The following is a 19,023-nucleotide window of genomic DNA, read 5'->3' as shown; positions in this document are numbered from 1 at the left end:
TCATTGATGCATCACTGCTAGTATTGTGTATATGTGAAGAATTCCAAATTATATTAATGTGGAATTGTCAGCGTTTGATGAATTTACAGTCGATACTCAATCAATATTCATTTTCAATTCATACACATTGTGTTTGGCAGGTAGCGTAAATCAAGTTTATCATCTAATAAGTGCCTGCTGCAGTGAAAAAGAAGGTTGACGTTAGCATTGAGAGTCGGCCAAATACGAGTATTAAAAGCTTGAAAACAATAAGCAAGGAGATGCAGTGAAAGATGAAGTGCTCAGTAAAGCTGAGAGGGAATTTAAGGTGGCAAGTCTTCATGGGTTTGTTGTCCCTCGAATTTGTTATTTGATCCACTGTCGATGCTGTTTTAGTGCAGCTGTGACATCCGGCTCTCTCATCGCTACACTGGACGCTTGTGCGTGTGAAAGAGGTCCAATCAAACCTTGGTTTTTGTTTGTGTTTTTGTAGCTTTGGCTGTTTGTCAGCAGGATGAGACAAAAACTACGAGGACGATGAGGCGGATTTTCACCAAACTTGGCTCAGGAGTGTAGTAGAAGAGCCAAGGAGGAATCCATGACTTTTGGGGGGGTGGGGGGGGGGCATATTTGTCATTAACAAAACCCAGAAATCAACGCTGCTTTCCGCTTTAGGGTCCAAGCATGGGGATGAAAGTTCACTTCTGTGGAGGTATGTGTTCTCTGACTGATTCCTAGGTTGGAACATTGATTGATGCGGTTTTAAGAGTGCAAATACAGGGACTTAGCATTTATTATAGCATGTGTTATTATTTTTAGGTAATTCTAGTAAAGACTCAAGAATTACAGTGACACCCTGGACAAAAGGTCGTGAAGCATCTATCATCTGTAAAAAACAAAACAACAACTAAAGAGCGCTGTGCTCTGAGACCGTTAAGCTCTCAGCTCTGATCAGCAATTTTCTGCCAAATTGAAAATTATCCCAGAAGCAGGATTTTCCCCAAAGCATCTTAGTTTATCTCTTACACACTTACAACAGAAGAATAGTAGTCCAGAGTGTTAGTCCTCTGATGCTGGAACCTTAACTTATGAAGCGCAAGAGGGAAACACACTTCGAAGTTTCAATAATAGAGAACAGTTCAGGCTCATGATACTTTTCTGATCCCGGCGGATTTCAGCGTAACTTATTTTTAGTCTGTTTTTTTTAAAAGAGGATGTATTTCTTCACATAACCTCAGTAGACCAGAATGCACTGCAGCCACCCAACGGTGCTTTAAGTGTAACAGCATGGGATACCACAAGGAAGTGATGTTTCTCAGCCTTCCGGACTTTTTAATTCCTGTTCAGTTTTTGTGTCCCTGGTGCCTGGCAGTCGATGGGCAACCCTATTCGAATGATCCATTACATTTTGGGGCAAATCCAAATGATGAGGCAGACCTGGGGATTGGCGCTCACTGTCATTCACATTGCGAGGCGGGGCGTTTCTCAACAGAGGGCTCAGAGGTGCGTGACATCACTCAAAGAGGGACAGATGGTTTTAAACTGTTTAGGAAAGTTTCTGGTTGTCTCATACTGCGCCACAATTTGAGGTCTTGGTAAATTTTTTTGTTTCTTGTCAGAACACAAGAAAATTCCCCTTCTTTCACCAAGTGTAACGCACAGATTTCAGCACACAAGAAAACACCAACTGTCCCCGCTGACTCCAGTATAGGTTAAGGAGGATTTCCAGGGGTGGAATTAAAAGTATATCCCTCCTTTTTGAACACCACGGACAGGGAATTTCTATCACTGCTGTCTGTAGTCTCCCATCCCTCCTCCCAGTCTTCCGTGTGTATGAACACACTGATGCTGCTCCCATTAATAACAGTACGTCATCATGTCATAGACTTGTAAGTCAAACGGAGGGCTGCTCGTGGTATGTTCATTATTAAATCTTAGCATGTCCTGTAGTGACTCATTACCGTCGATTTCTCAGCAAATACTGCGAATGTCTTGAACAGAGGTGAGCACTCAGAGTACTTCTAGCTGTTTACGCAGTTCTGTTCATACTTACCTTCAGTGCTAAAAAGTTTTTGCTCTTCATACACAAGAAACCAATAAAGGAAACAGAAAACGTACAACTAACATATAAAACATGGATAAAACAGCAATGTCAGTTTGTTGCAAAAACTTCATTGTAATTTGTTGTTATAAATGTTATAAAGATATGACCCAAATTAAGATTCTAGGATTTAGAGAATGTGGATGCGAGCTATTCTGACTTATATGCCAGAGTGGAAGATGATTCAGTGAGGAAATTTCCTTCAAAGCCATGTTATATGACAATTCCAAGACAAAAACAAGACCAACCATGATATAAAATATACTGTGTGTCTGGAGAATGAAGATGTTTTGTTGTTTATTGTACAGGATGTATCCAGGCAACGGAATGAAAGTAGTCTGTCATCTAGCACAATTTATTCCACCATTTGTTTACAGTAGCTTTGTAATGCAGTTGTTTGTATTTTCATTTGTAGTAGTCTTCATACATCAGCTCTTGGCATTCTGAAGAGTGAGTAACACCTCACATGATTGGAATATTAAACAAATATTGTTAAATATGAACAAATGAATAAATAAGCCCCATTCCGTGCATCTACAGTGGGACCACAGAGTCCTTTTTTGGGTCCAAGTGGCTCACGTCTCCTGTTGGCCACACACACACACACACACACACACACACACACACACACACACACACACACACACGCCTGCCCGCACACACACAATGACACACACACAATCACGCACGCACGCACACAGTCAGTCAGACCTACTCTAGCAGAAACACAAGTAGCATAGACAAAGAGGCGCCTTTTAAATATCACACACACACTCACACTCACACACAAACAGTCATAAACATGGAGACACAGTCTTGAGGCTCTCACGAGAAAATTACTAATCTGTGATCACATGAAAAATGCCAGGTCTAAAAAGAAGAGGAGACAAACTGAGAGAAGTCACATGTGTAATTTACAATATGTCACGTCGCTTCTCTGTAGCTGTAAACATCCGCAAAGTAAAGGGAGGACTGCCAGTCGCACACAGGGAACATGGACATCTAGACTGTAAACATTTTAATACACAGACCTTCACACACACTCACACATGCACGCGATTAGAGCTTTCCCTCTCTCCCACACTGTGTATGCGCGCACACACACGCACACACACACACACACATACACACACATACCAGGTGAAGCCTGACACTGGAGCATCTCAAACACACGTTACACAGTCGGAGGTTATACTACATTGCCGGCCCCTCTTACATCCCTCCCCCTGATGGGAACTGAGCATGCTCAGACAGCTCCTCTGCAGCCCATCTCCCTCCCCTCCATCCTGTACATACAAGACAAGCTGACATTCCCTCAGTGTGTTTGTTTTTTCACCCTCCATCCCTCCCTGCTGCCCTGGTGTGCACTCTAGTGTGGAGCATTTCTCCCATCTAAAAAGCCTTTTTGGGGACATTTGGATTGGATTATTATAGTCAAATTAGCATGGAGTAGTAGAGAACCAAGGCAGGAACTGTAAGAGAGAGAGCACACCGGGGCCCAGTCCGGTATGAGAGAACATCATCGAGTTGGAGACCTGCTGTGAGACCCACTGAATAATATACAAGTTAGTCCGGTCTGTTTCACGGGGCAAGCTTCTGCAACTCTCAATGCATTCAAGGCTTCTTCCCTCTTCCTGGTGTGATTTCTGTCTTCCTCCCTCCTGCTCTGTTGCCACTCTGCTTCCTCTCCTCTTCCCAGTTAAGGCCATGGGAGGGCTGGACACAAAGGACCGACAGGCCTCAATCCAGATACAAGATGGAAGGCCGGCCACTGAAGGCCTGCAAGGACCTGAGCGCATCAGGGAGGCAACTGGCCATGGTCGAGTTAGGGGAAGGAGTTGAGGCGGGTGAAGCCCTTTGAGGGACTCAATTAGGCTGGAGGGGTGGTGGGTGAAGGAAGGGAATGCGGGGTTATAAGCAGTCTCTTCAGCAGATGGAAATGGAGGGCTCAGGAGGGGCCCTTTAATGTTTGACAGTCACACTATTTTTTTTTTTTTTGGTTCACGAGGAATAATTAGCTTGATTAGGATGATAGAATCCGTCAGGATAAGTATGTGTTGATCACTTTGATTGTTTCTTCAGATTTGGTTGCGCCTGTGTCCAGATATCCATGGAAGGACCACGAGATGTCCTGGAGATGAAGGAAGGAGATGCATCATGGGTAATTGTTCTGACGTAAATGTTCTCAGTGGCTAAACCGTAACATGTAAATCAGTATATACATTTTTCATATCAAATTCCATCAACAATAACCCTAAAAACCTTCAAAAAAATTAATTTATGCTTATATTCAGGACACCAATGTCTACCCCCTCACCACCATGGAGACACCGGAACAAACTGGAACACAATAACCTATTATCACCTTGTGCAGTTTCCATGGTTACCAAATAGTGAACCAGATTCATGAGCAACTCCACGCTCTCCACTAGTGGGAGAGTTCCGGCCTCCAAGGTGCGAGAACAAACTGAACACCTTTTGCAGGAAGTAGGATGTTTTTGAGAGCTCCAAGTACAAGATTTGATGGCACCTGACTGATGTCACGTGAACACTTACAAGAGACCTGAACATGTACAGGCATGAATGTGCATGAACACGCTCTACTGTGGTCTCCACCAACCCCTGACATGCATGTCATGCCTCGGTAGCTGCTAAATGCCTCAAAAACAGCTGCTTTGACCTTCAGAACAATATGATCATTTAATAAATGCTAAAAAGCTCCAGAAAGATGAGGGGACTGCAAAACTGGGCGATACATCTCCAAAGGGTCGTTGTTAATATCTTCTTTGAAAATCCAGTATCACTCTGACCGGACCAGATACAAATTAGAATACAAATATGCTTTTAAAGGTAAGCGGTACCTTGCAGCAGTTAGCGTTCAAACATGCTGTGTGTCTCACCTTGAACAGTATTGTTAGAGGGCCTGTGGTCAGTCAGTCAGAGGGGTGTTCAGGGCAGGACCGATTGATCTCGAACCATGAGTCTATACAGCTGCAAACACAAAGGAAACCCTCTTAGAACAAACCATAGAAACACTCAGAAGCCATGATGGAAAAGGTCAGTCAGGGTGCCTGTGGAGCAACAACAAGCAGCAACTTGATGAAGCGAGGCAGATAAACAGGTAACAGTTGAATTCTATTTTTTCATGCATTAACTACAGAGGATTGTTGCTAAAGGAAGATGTTGGAGAGCCTCCATATCCACCAGCATCAGCACATCATACGTAATCTACATCAGTGAGACAACACAGCGGTGCAGTTTTGCTTTATTGAAGCTTTAAGGAGGAATGTTCCCGTGTGACAAGTGCATCCATTACACATCTATATGAGCGGGAACCTCCGCTGTTTTCTGTGGTTCATGTTCAGTTGTTACAGCCCTCTGTGGGTGAATGAATGCGTAAAGTGTATTAATAGGCCTCAGCTCTTAATCCTCCCTGTAGTGATGTGCAGGTCGGTCCGCCCCCAAGGTTTTGGGACAGCTCAGTTGAAAATATAATGAGTTTGGGCGGTTGGGTCAAAAAAAACGATAAAAACGGCATTCTGAGTAAGCTATTAATAACTCGCATCACGTGTGATGGTCCACTTTTAATTCATTATCACTTGTATCACATTGTGTAATCATCTCATGACAGATCTGCTCTGTGCTTCCTGTACTCGTCTCTGTCTGCCCTGAGAGGACCCCTCCTCTGGAGGAGGGTCCCTGCCTGAGGTTCCTGTCCTGTTTCCCCAGTTAAAAGGTTGTTGTTTTTTTAGAAGGTTTCACCATTGGACCGAGGACGTTGCACTGTGTACAGATTATAAAGCCTTATGATTTAACCTCTTTGCACACCAGTGGGAAAGGATGGAGAGCACACTGGCCAGGTTTCCATCTCAATACAAAGTAAAGGAAACTTTGCAAAAGAGAATAAAACAAGAAATGCAAATTAGGTGTGTTTCCGTCAAGTGGCTGGGGCGGACAAACGATTCTATTTGCTCTGAAAACGGCACCATGTAGGCAAGAGGCAACATTCCCTGACATGCTGTGATATAATGCAGAGATGGAGGTTACACACCGGAAACAAAACAAGTGGTCTCCCTGGTAACACACACATTTTTATATTTTTACAGATGAAACCAAAGAATATCTTATTCCATTTACTGGTTCACATGTTTTTGTCGCTGTTGTTTCCAGCCACACGAATGAAATGAAAGCAAGGTTTACTTGATTTATTTCCTGGTTTTACCTAAAAATATCTGTTTATCATAAACGAGGGAGGGAGGCAGTACAGCACAGCCAGATGTGAAGCTCAAAGTGCTGCTGGGGAGGAGACAGGGTGCCCTCAAACGGAGTCAATTATGTCTGAAAACTGCCATTTTAGTGTCAAAAAGTTCGGAAACATCGATAGTGTCTTGTGGTCCAACAGAGGGGGTCATAATTTAAGCTCAGGACATGCTGCTCGTCTAAAGGCGTGGGGCAAAGCAAACCCATGTGACACAGACACAGGAAATGACACTGTGCAGTGTTTGTGAGAGGCACTATGTGTTTCTTAGTAACTCATTCAAAGCTTTGGGATGACGTTAATGTCAGAAGTAAGTCGATTGTAGTGAAGACTTTTATCTTGTGGTTCCTGTCTGGCAGCTTAGCATCCATTTTTTATTGTCACTGTTGTGTTTTGTGTGTTGCTAGAGAGTAAAGTTCCATACTGCGCCTATTTGTTGTTGTGGTTTTGTGGGCGGATTTTTCATCGGATGCATTTCACTTTTATCTAGTTGGGGGTGTAACACCAGATTAAGAGGGAGATACGCTTCTTTAACACATTAGCAAGGAGCATCCATCCATCCATTTTCTACCACTTATCCTGTTAAGGGTCCCGGGGGGCTGGAGTCTATCCCTGCAGCCTTCAGGTGAGAGGCGGGTTCACCCTGGACAGGTCACCAGTCCATCTCAGGACCAACACATAGAGACAGACAACCATTCACACTCACAGTCACACCTACGGTCAATTTAGAGTATCAATCAGCCTCGTCCCCACTTGATGTCTTTGGACTGTGGGAGGAAGCTGGAGTACCAGAGAGAACCCACACAGGAACAGGGAGAACATGCAGACTCACACAGAAAGATCCTGTGCTGGAGCCGGGACTTGAACCTGGAACCTTCTTGCTGTGAGGTGACAGTGCTGACCACTGCACCACCAACTGTGTTTCAATGTAGAGTATAACTTTCCTTCAGTGCAGTTAAACTTCCACTCCTGTGTGTATTACACTACAGTCAGTGGAATACTGGATTACTGTAGTGCTACTTCTGTCCTAAATAATCACTGACAAATCAGTATCTAGAACACTTATCCAACTATATAATATGACTAACTTCTAAATCAAGAAGGCAACAAGGACTGTCCATAAATGTCTTTTTTCAGGGTGCTGGAAGTATATATAATTAGTGGGAGTGTAGAAATTATTTAACAGTCAATGAATCAAGTGTGTGTGTGTGTGTGTGTGTGTGTGTCTCACCTTTTGTGGTAAATGCAGAGGCACGGCAGTCTGGCTATGGTGTCCCCTTGCTGCAGTTCCTCTAGACAGATGACACACTCACCAGCATCCCTCGCCAACACATCATCTAAGGTGGCAAGTGCACAAGTGTGCGCGCGCACACAGACACAGACACACACACACACACACACACACACAAACGCAAATAGCAGAACAGGTCAACCTATCAGTATGCAGCAAAAACAGAGACAATTTAAGACTCCACCAGCTTATCAAAAACAGCAGAGAGCAGTAAATGGAAAATGGGCTCCATTAATATGTCGCCTTCTCCGCTAAAAGACTGCTCAAAACGCTTTACAATGATTGCCTCATTCACACACACACACACACACACACACACACACACACACACACACACACACACACACACACACACACACACAAACAGGCACCAGTCTGCTCATCAGGAAAAATTAAAGAGTTCAGTGTGTGGTTAAAAGACACTTCAGCATGCTGAAAATGGCTGAAAATACAACTGAACCTCAATAACAGCAACAACAACAAACATTAGAATTTGAGATTGGAGTAAAATTGAAATATGAAGAAAGCTGAATATTTTAGGCAAGCACTTCCTTTTTTTGTGCAGCTGTAAGTCTGTAGAGGAAGACCAAATGTGCATCGCTGATGTGAGACAAAAAAAAAAGAGTTTGGAAGTAAGGTGACGCTGAAATCAGTTTAAAAATAGAGTTTGAAGAAGATGAAATGAGGAGAGGAAGGAATTAGTGGAAGGAATTGAAGTTTGAGGGGTGGTGGTGATGGTGGGGGGGGGGGGGGGGGGTGGTTGCCTTGTTAATGTCATTAGTGACACCTGTGTTGTTGCCATGGTGACTGGGGCCACCTGCACCACACAGCAAATACACAGAGCCAGAAGCGCCATGGTGATCCTGCAAACACAGCTAATCATCAGTCAACAATGATCTTGTACATTACATTCAGGTTCTAAATAAATTAGAGGGATTTTCCTCCATCTATCATCAAGTATTCTCTGCGGCACAGTCGTGTCATATCATCTAAATGCATGTAGGAGATAGGCTTGGTTACATAATGATAAATACAAGGAGAAATACTTTAAAAACACGTCAAAATATACTTCAAATTACAAACGCCGATGAAAGGAAGCTTATCTTAACCAGTGGATAGTTTTAACTACAATAATGCATCATGTTCATGTTGATGTTTGTAGTTAAATTTTGAATAAACATTCCCGGTGGCATGGTGGTGCAGAGGTTGGCACTGTCGCCTCATGGCAAGAAGGTTCCGGGCTCCAGCTTAACAGGATAAGTGGTAGAAAATGGAAATGGATGGATAAATATTTCTCTTTAAAATATCGTAGTAGGATGTATATAAAAGTATTTCATTATTTTATATCAAAACACCTCGCTAGAATATCTCAGGTGGAGGGAAAGTTTTAAACTCTGACACAGTTTTTTTTCATGGAGGAATTAAAAAAAATATCCAGGGCTACACGCTCCTGAAGGACAGGGTTTTTCAATAAGTTAGTCAACTCTAGCTGCTAACCGCTCGGACCCTTCCTGTTTCACTGTGCACCCACCTGGTCCTTCAAGTGATGAAAAATGTGTAACGTTGCATAACAGATGAAATCGAGCAACAACGCTAAAAAAGGAACTCAATTCTTTCATCCATCTATACTTGCAGAAGTACTTCTTCTGAGCTGTTGATTCCAGCACCAGATGATGATAATGAATTGGACATTTGAAGAAAAAAAAAACCAACATTAAATTATGCTTTGAATCATCCATCCATTATTTATACTGCCTGTCCTACTGGCGCCAGTCTCAGCGAGAGTCGGCGTTTCACCCTGGGCAGGACGATGGCCAATCACAGAGCTGACACGTAGACAGACAAGCATCCACATTCACACCCGCGGGCTTGTTAGAGTCTCTAATTAACCTGCATGTTTCTGGTAAAAATGCAGTTAAATCTTCAAGACTATAATAAAAGCTGACAGTTAGACAAATACATCTGAGCTCCAAGTGCACTTGAGGAGCTCCAGTCAGGCTAAAGGCTAAACAGGGAAGCTAGAGTATCTCTTCGTATGGTATTACTGTAACATCAGGGATTCCTTAACACACTAATACATATTGATCTCCGGAGTCCCACGGTGGGTTAATTGGCTCCAAAAATGCTGTAACGCCTCATCTAACATCTGCCAGTGTGGGCACGACTACAAGAGATCTGCATCCTGGCTGCTGCTCCAGTTTGAGATTGGCTGTCTGGTAAAGCAGCAACACCAGCTTCTAATCCACAGTGAGTCAATTAAGAGCCAAGCTGGTCGCAGTTTGTCATCAGTTATCTGCTTGTTTTTGTGTTTGCATGTCATCGTTAGCGCTAAGCTGACTGGGCGTGTTTTTAGTATCTGATCCAGCTTCAAGTGCTAATTATTACTCTTTTGTATGTTCACACACGGAAGGAATTATTTCAAAATACTAGAGCTCTCCTAGGCAAGCAGGTTTGGAAAAGTAATTTATTCACGTATTTAAAATAAAAGACCAGGAAAGAACAGTAGTGTCCATTTCTTTTGTGAGCAGCGAGACACTCGAACTTCGACTGAGCAACAGTGTCAAACACCCCACATATTACTCCTGTTTTTGTTACTAATAATGCCTCTCATATACTGCATATATAACTGGTGTTTTTGTTCAGATCTGTATGATTTTTCCCTTTTTATCATAACTTTTTCTTTTTTACTATGTTTTTTCTCCTTTTCCCCCTGTCTTACTCACCCCCCCCCCCCCAAAAAAAATGCGCTCTATCATAGCACAACAGATGCTTCATGGACGGTGGTTTTCTACGAATGAAAAAGTCATCCATCGGACTCGTATGCATTTACATCAGCCCTGCTCTCAGAAACGATTTCCTGTCCACCCCAGCAGAGGTGGTAAATGTACACACAAGTACAGATACTCATGTAAAAAATTTAGAAATACGCAAAAGCAAAAAAGTTCTGCTCTGAAATGCAGGAAAGTATAAAGTATCATGAAGCTTTTTTGTGCAAAGCCAAAAGAAACTCATAATATCTCAATAAGCTATAAGATCACTCCGGTAAATACTCCTCAGTTCAGATACAATAAAAACACATTGAACATGATGTGTTTTGCTGATCAGGTTTCAAAGGCAGCGGCAGAACTAATTCTTATAATAAAGATGTCGATGTTTGTCTGGGCGGCACGGTGGTGCAGTGGTCAGCACTGTCGCCTCACAGCAAGAAGGTTCCAGGTTGGAGCCCTGCCGCAATCACAGGATCTCTCTGTGTGGAGTCTCCATGTTCTCCCTGTTCCTGTGTGGGTTCTCTCTGGTACTCCAGCTTCCTCCCACAGTCCAAAGACATCAAGAGGGGACGAGGCTGATTGATACTCTAAATTGACTGTAGGTGTGACTGTGAGTGTGAATGGTTGTCTGTCTCTATGTGTTGGCCCTGTGATGGACTGGTGACCTGTCCAGGGTCAACCCTGCCTCTCACCTGAAGGCTGCTGGGATAGGCTCCAGCCCCCCCCCCCCCCCCCCCACCCACCCTTAACAGGATAAGAGGTAGAAAATGGATGGATGAATGTGTGTGTGTGTGTTTAGGATGAATAAAAATAATCCCAAGAAGCGTCAAAAACTACAAGCCATTTTTGAAAGTTTAAGAAGCGGAGAGCAAAGATACTTTGTTGTTAAACACAGTGGATGGATTTACTTGAGAAGATACTACAAATATCCATAGTAAACAACATCAGCATATCAAAGGTCACAGTTTTAGATGAAGGAGCTGCATAAGCATCAGTCATGAAATGAGTTCTGTCAGATAAAAAAAAGAATGAAGAACAGTCGTTAAGTCAATTTGGATCTGTTGGGGCTCATCGCTATGGTAACGGATGGTTGGATTGATACCAACAAAAAAATCCTCTTGATCAATTGAGGAAGTGCCAGAATCATGTAAGAATTTATCCGTGAAGTGAAAAGCTCCGGACGGCAAACAGCAGTTACAGAGAAGCACTGAGTGGAGATGTATCTTAAAAGAATATGGCAGTAATTAGTGAACAAGACACAGAAAGACAGCGAGAGAGAGACAGGAGGTGTGTTGCAGTGTTACAGGCAGAAATTGGGCCAGATTGGGGGGGGGGGGGGGTAGACGGTGAGATAGAATAAGACAGCAGACATATGCTCTGACTGCAAATCAGCTTAGTTGCCCAAACAAACTCCCATAACCCTGTTGTCTCTCTCTCTCTCTCCCCCCCCCCCTTAAAACAGCCAGATTAAGTTGCAAGAAGACTTCCCGCCCTCCTCTGTGACACGTTTTGGCCAGGTTGAGCGAATCTAAGGGCAAAATCTGACATGAGCTTTAATAATCAATGAAAGATGGCTGCTCAGAAAAAGAAGGAAAAATAGGAGGTGTGGATGATCTGGATAGAGTTGGAGTCAATAAACCTAAATGCAGCCTGGAGGCCTTTAACCGGTCAGATAGGAGCGTATCCCCCTCCTGCTGCAACCTCCACCGCCTCCCGCTGACTTCTTCAGCTGATCGTGAGATTTCAGAGTTAATTTTTGAAGCCTTTCATGATATAGCAGCTACATTTAGGAGCTCTTAACCCTTCCCCGTATCCCGGAACTAGGTTGGTGCAGGAAAGTACTAAAGTAGAGAATGAGTCCGAGTCAACGGTGGCTACAATGTGACAGTCACAGGATGAAAACGGGCAATAAAGGGTTGCAAACTGGAGTTAAATTCAAAGTTAAACCAAAAAAAACAAAACAAAAAATCAATGAAGTGATTAAATAAATCTGAAATTCAAGCTAGCAGATGTTGAGATGTTAAATTTGAGAAAATAAGTTCACTAGAAAAGTTCTAAGAAAATAAGTTCACTAGAGGTCTTTGCCACACACACACACGTACACACGCACACACACACACACACACACACACCACAGTCTGCACCAGTTCTACCTGGAACGCTCAAATTTAATGTCTTGATTAGTCATCTGTGACATCAGATTTGCACACTGTCAGTGACATTAAAAAGTGGGCCTCCTGTTCATCGTACCGTTCTAAACTCCCAGCGCACAGCTGAGCGTTTCTTCTGATCCTGCTGCCAGCCAGGAGTCAGTCCCACGGGACCTCAGACGTGTCTGGGTCAAAAGCGCTATAGCTGCTGCTAACGTCAGGTGATGTTTTCTGCGGAGTTCGCGCCTCCATTTCCAGCTCATCTCTTTCCTCAGTTATTCACGGGATCATAAAGGTTTACAGCAACTTGTAGTCTAAAGGTTTCAAATATCCAGGCACAAATGTGACGAACGCCTCAGTTTCTAAGACATATTTTGTAACCCAACATTGCTGCAGCTTTTGATCAGCCGGTGGAAAAATGAGCACCTAGTTCATAACAAGTGAAAGCACCCATGATGTGGGCCACACAGCACACACTGATCAACTCATACACACGTCCAGGTTAGGCTTGGTGTGTTTTGCCACTCAGTTCATAGAAACATCAACATGATTCCTGGCCACATGTCGACATTCACGGGGCCCCGGTTCTGTAGTCTGAGCAGAAAACCGTTTGTTGGACTCCTGCTTTCACAGTTCTTCCTATAATGGCATGTTGCACCAAGTTTTACTGCTCCACCTGCAAGAATAATTAATAAGAACATCAGAATTTAAGACCTATCAACTTGTACTTGTGTGTTTTTTTTTATTTATTTGCCATATCTCATTTTATTGTCTTATTTAACAGTCTTGACCTTGAATCAGCGACTTATTTCATGATTTTATGTCCACCAGATGTTAAGTGAAAAAGTATACATTTTGTGGTCTTGCTATGTCTGACTGAGGGGGTGTATCCCCGTGGGAAAGTGGCACAAACGCGCACTGCACGATGTAAGAATGAGGACAGGAGGAGACGGCGTGTGTCACCTCGCCAGCGCCATCTCCCTCTTGATCTTCAGCGTTCTCTCTCTGACCTTTAGCATCCAACACCTTACCATGTTCCTTTAAATTGCAGCACTAAATTCCCCCATTTTTTTTCTCCTGCTTATCTCCCAACCTTTCTCTCTCTTTCTGAGTCTCCACACGAGCCCCCCCTTCCACCCCCCCCCCCTCCATGAGCAGCTATATTTAGTGGAGAGGCATTAAAATATCATCATGCAAAGTCAAAACCTAGAAAAGATCTGGCAGTGGTCAGCTCACGTGGACCCAGTGTGCTACCTACTTTTCACACACACACACACACACACACACACACACACACACACACACACACACACACACACACACACACACACACACACACACACAAACGCATGGAATGAGTCCCTGATGTCACGAAATGGGGCTGTTTGGAGTCTTTAAGTACCATCTGCTATTGACACGATGAAAAAATATCACGAGAAGAATATGATTATTATCGTCTGCATATTGAAACAAAAAACACGCATACCTCTTGCTTTTCTGAAGGTGTTCACCTCATTGCATCATTCTCTGATGATCAAGGATAATAGCTTCCAGTAATTAAAGTAATTTTGGTTACGCGTGTGCCCTCAGTATAAATACTTCTATGGCACATTCATGATTCAGCTTAGAGGAGCTGTATCTTATTTTTCCTCTCTAACTTACTGTACTTATTTTCCACCAATCATTTTGTAAAAGAAATGTTGAGGAAAATTGAAATCTTTTGTTAGACAACAGAAAAGCAATATTGATTTTCATTTCCAACATATTTTGTCACTAAACTAGATTATTGTGTGTGTGCTGTTTATTTAGGTTAAAACTTTTGATGGGGAAGAGTTGTTTGATGACATTTGCATTCTTCTCAAACGGTCACTGGACCTTTTTTTTTTTCTATTTTGGCTATCTGAACTGTCAGTAATCAGGCTGGGCTGATCGGGACATTCAGGGGCGAATATCGATACCTTTTTTTAGAATAATAAATTGGACGATTGCTACATCCACTGTGCCTTTGAACCTTTTATTCACATCGACAGCTAAACACTGCGATTGCCGTCTTATTAGGCAGAGGCTGTTGGCAGCCCGAAATAAATAGAACACGTATTTTCAACAATTATGTAATAACACATTTATAATTTTTCATTATTCAAGTTGGAATGATGCAACAAGTCATCTGCCTCAGGGAAAACTGACCGAGCTGACGAGTCCTCACGTTGCAGGTTAAGATTTGGGCGGGGACGTAACATGGATTTGTGCAGCAGCAGCAGCAGCAGAGTAAATGTATGCAGGTGTCTGAGCACGAATCAAGTGACTAAACTCAGAAATCTATTGTGTGTGTGTGTGTGTGTGTGTGTGTGTGTGTCCATAGATAGTGACCTCGCTTAGATATCTGCTGATGTGCAGCAATCAGTAGGCCCAGGTGATTGACAATGCACCCCCGAGCATGCTGGGAAACGAGATAAGCTGGGCTCGGCCTGTTCTGCAGGTCTTAAAACCCCAAGAGAACACAGAGGGAAAAGAGGGACGCGATTACACAGCTGGCGGAGCGGGACAGACGGAGGGACGGCGGGGGAATAGGAGAGAGTCATTTGCTGGAAATAAAGAGTGACGGGTCAGACAGAAGTGTGGAGAGAATAAGGAAAACCGAGGAGTTATGGGACCCTTTCTCCTTTTACCCTCTCTTGTCTCGTCCGTTATCAGCCATCGGGGCACTCCATCACTCTGGATCCCATCTTCTTTAAGACAGTTTTACTCTGCTCTCCCTGTCTCTGTCACTCAATCTTCTGTTGGGTGCACAGCGTGAATTCAGCTGCAGGCTCCAAACTTGCATTATTTTTACTGCACTGGCCTTGTGGAGCTGTAAATTGACTTTCCTCCTCTTCCTGCGTCCGACCACCTCACATGATTTAGTCTGTGTGGTAACATTATTGGAAGCATCAGAAATACATCAGCACAACTCCCACCCTGCCTCCAAAAAACACACACACACACACACACACACACGCACGCGCACACACACAAACACACGCACACACACACACGCACGCGCACACACACACACACACTGATACAAGGTGACCTTCAGGCTCTAGATCAGTTGGAGGCTACATGTGCTCTGTCTTGAGTCAAACAAGCAACTGTCAGTCACCCAGTTGCTAGGGGCAATGAACTAACATGGCAGCTGTCAATCACATGTCTCCAAGCAACCAGGAGGCCATAATTAAAACAGCAGCTCGCTCAAGGAAACAAACCACAGAGTGGAAGGTAGAACGTGTGTGCACGCAGTATCACTGACCCATTTCCTCGCTCCTCATTACATTTCATTTCTGTCATTAGTATCCTTGAGTTATCCTGATGAATCATGGGAAGATGTCATACTGGCTGGGGAATAAAATAGTGACCTTTATTTTTATAATAGGCTCTTGAGTCACGAGTTCGCAGACCCACAAGATTCACCACATTCTGCTGTAATGAGACAAGAAATTATCTGTAAAATAAAAGTTGATTGATCACCAAAATGAAAGCTGCAAGCTGATTAGACGGTTGGTGTAACATATCGTTCTGAATATGTGTAGAGCGCAGACATGTTTATTACATCTTATAAATGTTTATACTCAGAATAGGGCTAGCATATTTCAAGCTGCAGTACATCAAAAAATCTATTATTCATTTCTATTTGATTGATTTTTGCTTTTCCATTATATTCTTAACGTTATTTTTTTTAAATTCTGCTTCTATTTTGATTGTTGTAAAGCAGTTTGTGACTGTGTTTTGAAAGGCTCCTTACAAATAAAGCATATATAATAATAATAATTATTATTATTATGTTAATGAGACATTATAGTGCAGATTAATGACGCAGACTCAGACTCGATCCTAATGTGAGCAGAACCTCCTACATTTATATTCCACATACAAACATGCTGTACATTTAGGTTCAGAGAAATTAGTGGAAGACCAGTGACTCCATAAATGATTGTTCCACTGAAATGTTTCTACAAAAGAATCCTCTCCACACTGAATATATGATATTATCGCTTTAAACGCGCTCACGTACAAGCCAAAACTATCTAGTTAATGGAAGTGTTGGCATAAAACTCAGTGGTCATTTCATAATTTTATTGTTTCATCATTTATTAGCTGCTTCAGCCAATAGAAAATAAATTACATATCAAAAGTTTACTGCATTCCTTCCTAGGATCTACTTATTACTAATAGCAGGTATCCTTCCCCTAAAAACACAAAGCACAACGGGACTAATAGATTCCAGCTCACGGGGTCTAATCTGTCAGCGGCTGGTTGAGTCAGGAGGAGAAAGAGAGCGAGAGGCAGAGAGGAGAGACAGTGAGGGATGAGCGGCGCTGCACAGACGATCAATAAAGCCCAACAGAAGAGCCTGACATTCCTGGGCTTGTTTCATCATGTGGAAACCCTGGGAGAGCAGGCTGAGCACTGATCATCAAGGTTATAGATGGTAAACCTTGATGTTTTACAATGATCTCCCCCCACCCCCACCCCCCCGGCATCAGTATTTTTGCTTTGGGTTTGACACTGATCACATCTGAATAAAATGTAAAAGGTTAGAATGAAACGTTTTCCCATCCTGTCTGGAGGAGGAGCGGTGAGGAGGATTTTTGCTGTTGATGTTTTCGCTCTTGTTCTGACTCTTTGTTCACCCCTCAGCTTCCTTCAGGGGGACGTAAAGTAGCAAATGGAGGGGTGTGTGTGTGGGGGGGGGGGTACACACGCTCATCCATCTTCTTACTCATCCATCCATCCATTTTGTGTGTGTGTGTGGGGTACACACCCTCATCCATCCATTTATTTTCTATACCACTTATCTGTTAAGGGTCACGGGGGGGGGGGGATGCTGGAGCCTATCCCAGCTGATATTGGGCGAAAGGTGGCGTTCAACCTGGACGGGCCGCCAGTCCATCACAGGGCCCTTCCCACTCCTATTCAGTCAAATGTAGAACATCGAGAGAACATTGCGATTTCCAAGGGAGCTGATACGATTCAGCGGTTCAGCATGGTGGGATTTATCCCAGTAAGTTTCCTTCATTCCACATTTTCATCTTCCAGCAGGCTGTAAGCCACCTGACAGCCTGATACTTTGCAGGGAGGTGATGAGAGCATTTCCACAGCAGGGTTAACCCAGGTGTCAGTTATGATCTTGTAAAGGGATTGTGATATCGAGCCCGCTGGCCAGTTGGAATGACTGTAAACACAACTACATAATTAATTTGATCAATGACGCTTGAGTTCAGTGTCATGGCTGCTGTGATAAGGGTTTATTGAGCTGCTTTCACATATCTGGTCCTCCCTCAATGAGAGGTCGGCCGCAGAGCAAAGCGGTGCAGAGGCTAAGTCGGAGGGAAGTGTGATCACATAGTTTCCAGGCAACAAAGACGGCTACATACATTAGCATTGAACTTAGCCCGGTTCTGAGCCCAGTTTGGTTTCGCTTTGCGTTTCCTGACAAGTTCCTGATTCCTTGTTACGGCTGTGTTGTACATTCATAAAAAATGCAGTCAAAACCAACAAATGATTAGGTTTATCTGATGACAATGAGTCCTGTTAAGTAGTTGAAATAAATTCACATCATGTTGCTCTTTATGTGGTCTGGAAAAATCTGGCAAAAAATGTGTGTGTTTGGGGGGGTGGTGGTGGTGAAGGAAATGAAATTGACCTGCTGGTTTATGTCAGACCAAACCATTTAGGGACAACACACTCTAGCGTCAATCATCACCGCCTGCACCTTTCGAGTAGACTTCTCCGTGTAATAGTTAAGGTCAAGTGGAAATAAACAAACGTCCAGACAGATTGAGCGAGTGTTCAAACTGAAAACACAAATGAAATGAATAAAGGACAGAAGAAGGTCAAAAAAAGGAAAGAAAATAACCAGGGCTACGCTAAAGTCCTGCTAGCTGCTGCAATGCTGGCAGTAACATACAAGAATTGATATATTTATACTTCTAGGTTGATGCTATTGCTTTGATTTTTACAATTTTTTTGTTTATTTCTATCTGTTTTATGGTGGCGGTGAGTGCTTTGAGAGGCGACCTGAAATAAAATGCACGACTATCATCATTACTGTTATTAATATTAATTATTGCTGGTGCCATATCAAGAGGGGGAAGGCTGAGCAGAAGCAGCAGCATGAATCCCGGTGAGAACAGTGGCAAGTAAAGCACGGAGCTCACTATTTAGCAGCAGCGCTACCAATAATAACAGCGTGTGGCCAACTGTAGCTGGGGGAGGGGAGACAGTGGTCATTTTCTCTCCTGTCAAGGATTAAATATGACCACTACTAGACACCCCGACACGCCAGACTGTGAATGTCACTACGTGCGTGAGACTAATTCTGCAATGTTCCTCCTGCTCAAGTGGAATGGCATCAAATGCTACAAGAACACAGAGTTGACGGCATCAGAGGGGACGGGTAACATCTTGTGAAACCAGACAGTTTACATGTTTGAGCC

General features: G+C 43.3%; 1 protein-coding gene across 1 annotated transcript in view; it reads right to left on the bottom strand.

The window, feature by feature from the left end:
* Positions 1-2,224: 2,224 nt before the first annotated feature.
* The window catches only part of znrf1 (zinc and ring finger 1), a 49,423-nt gene continuing 32,624 nt past the window's right edge, over positions 2,225-19,023 (bottom strand). The window contains exons 3-5 of the mRNA XM_086208643.1: positions 7,570-7,675; positions 4,981-5,071; positions 2,225-4,211 (exon numbers count right to left, since the gene is read on the bottom strand). Coding sequence (XP_086064769.1) covers positions 5,014-5,071; positions 7,570-7,675 — 164 coding nt within the window. The 3' untranslated portion in view covers positions 2,225-4,211; positions 4,981-5,013. The remainder of the gene's footprint in view (positions 4,212-4,980; positions 5,072-7,569; positions 7,676-19,023) is intronic.

Source organism: Aulostomus chinensis, chromosome 7 (assembly GCF_037954235.1).
Source record: "Aulostomus chinensis isolate RoL2024-O1b breed Wild chromosome 7, RoL_Achi_v1.0, whole genome shotgun sequence".
In the NCBI taxonomy this organism is placed as follows: Eukaryota; Metazoa; Chordata; class Actinopteri; order Syngnathiformes; family Aulostomidae; genus Aulostomus; species Aulostomus chinensis.
Note: the sequence above shows the minus strand (reverse complement) of the source record. Positions and strands in the feature narration are given on the sequence as shown.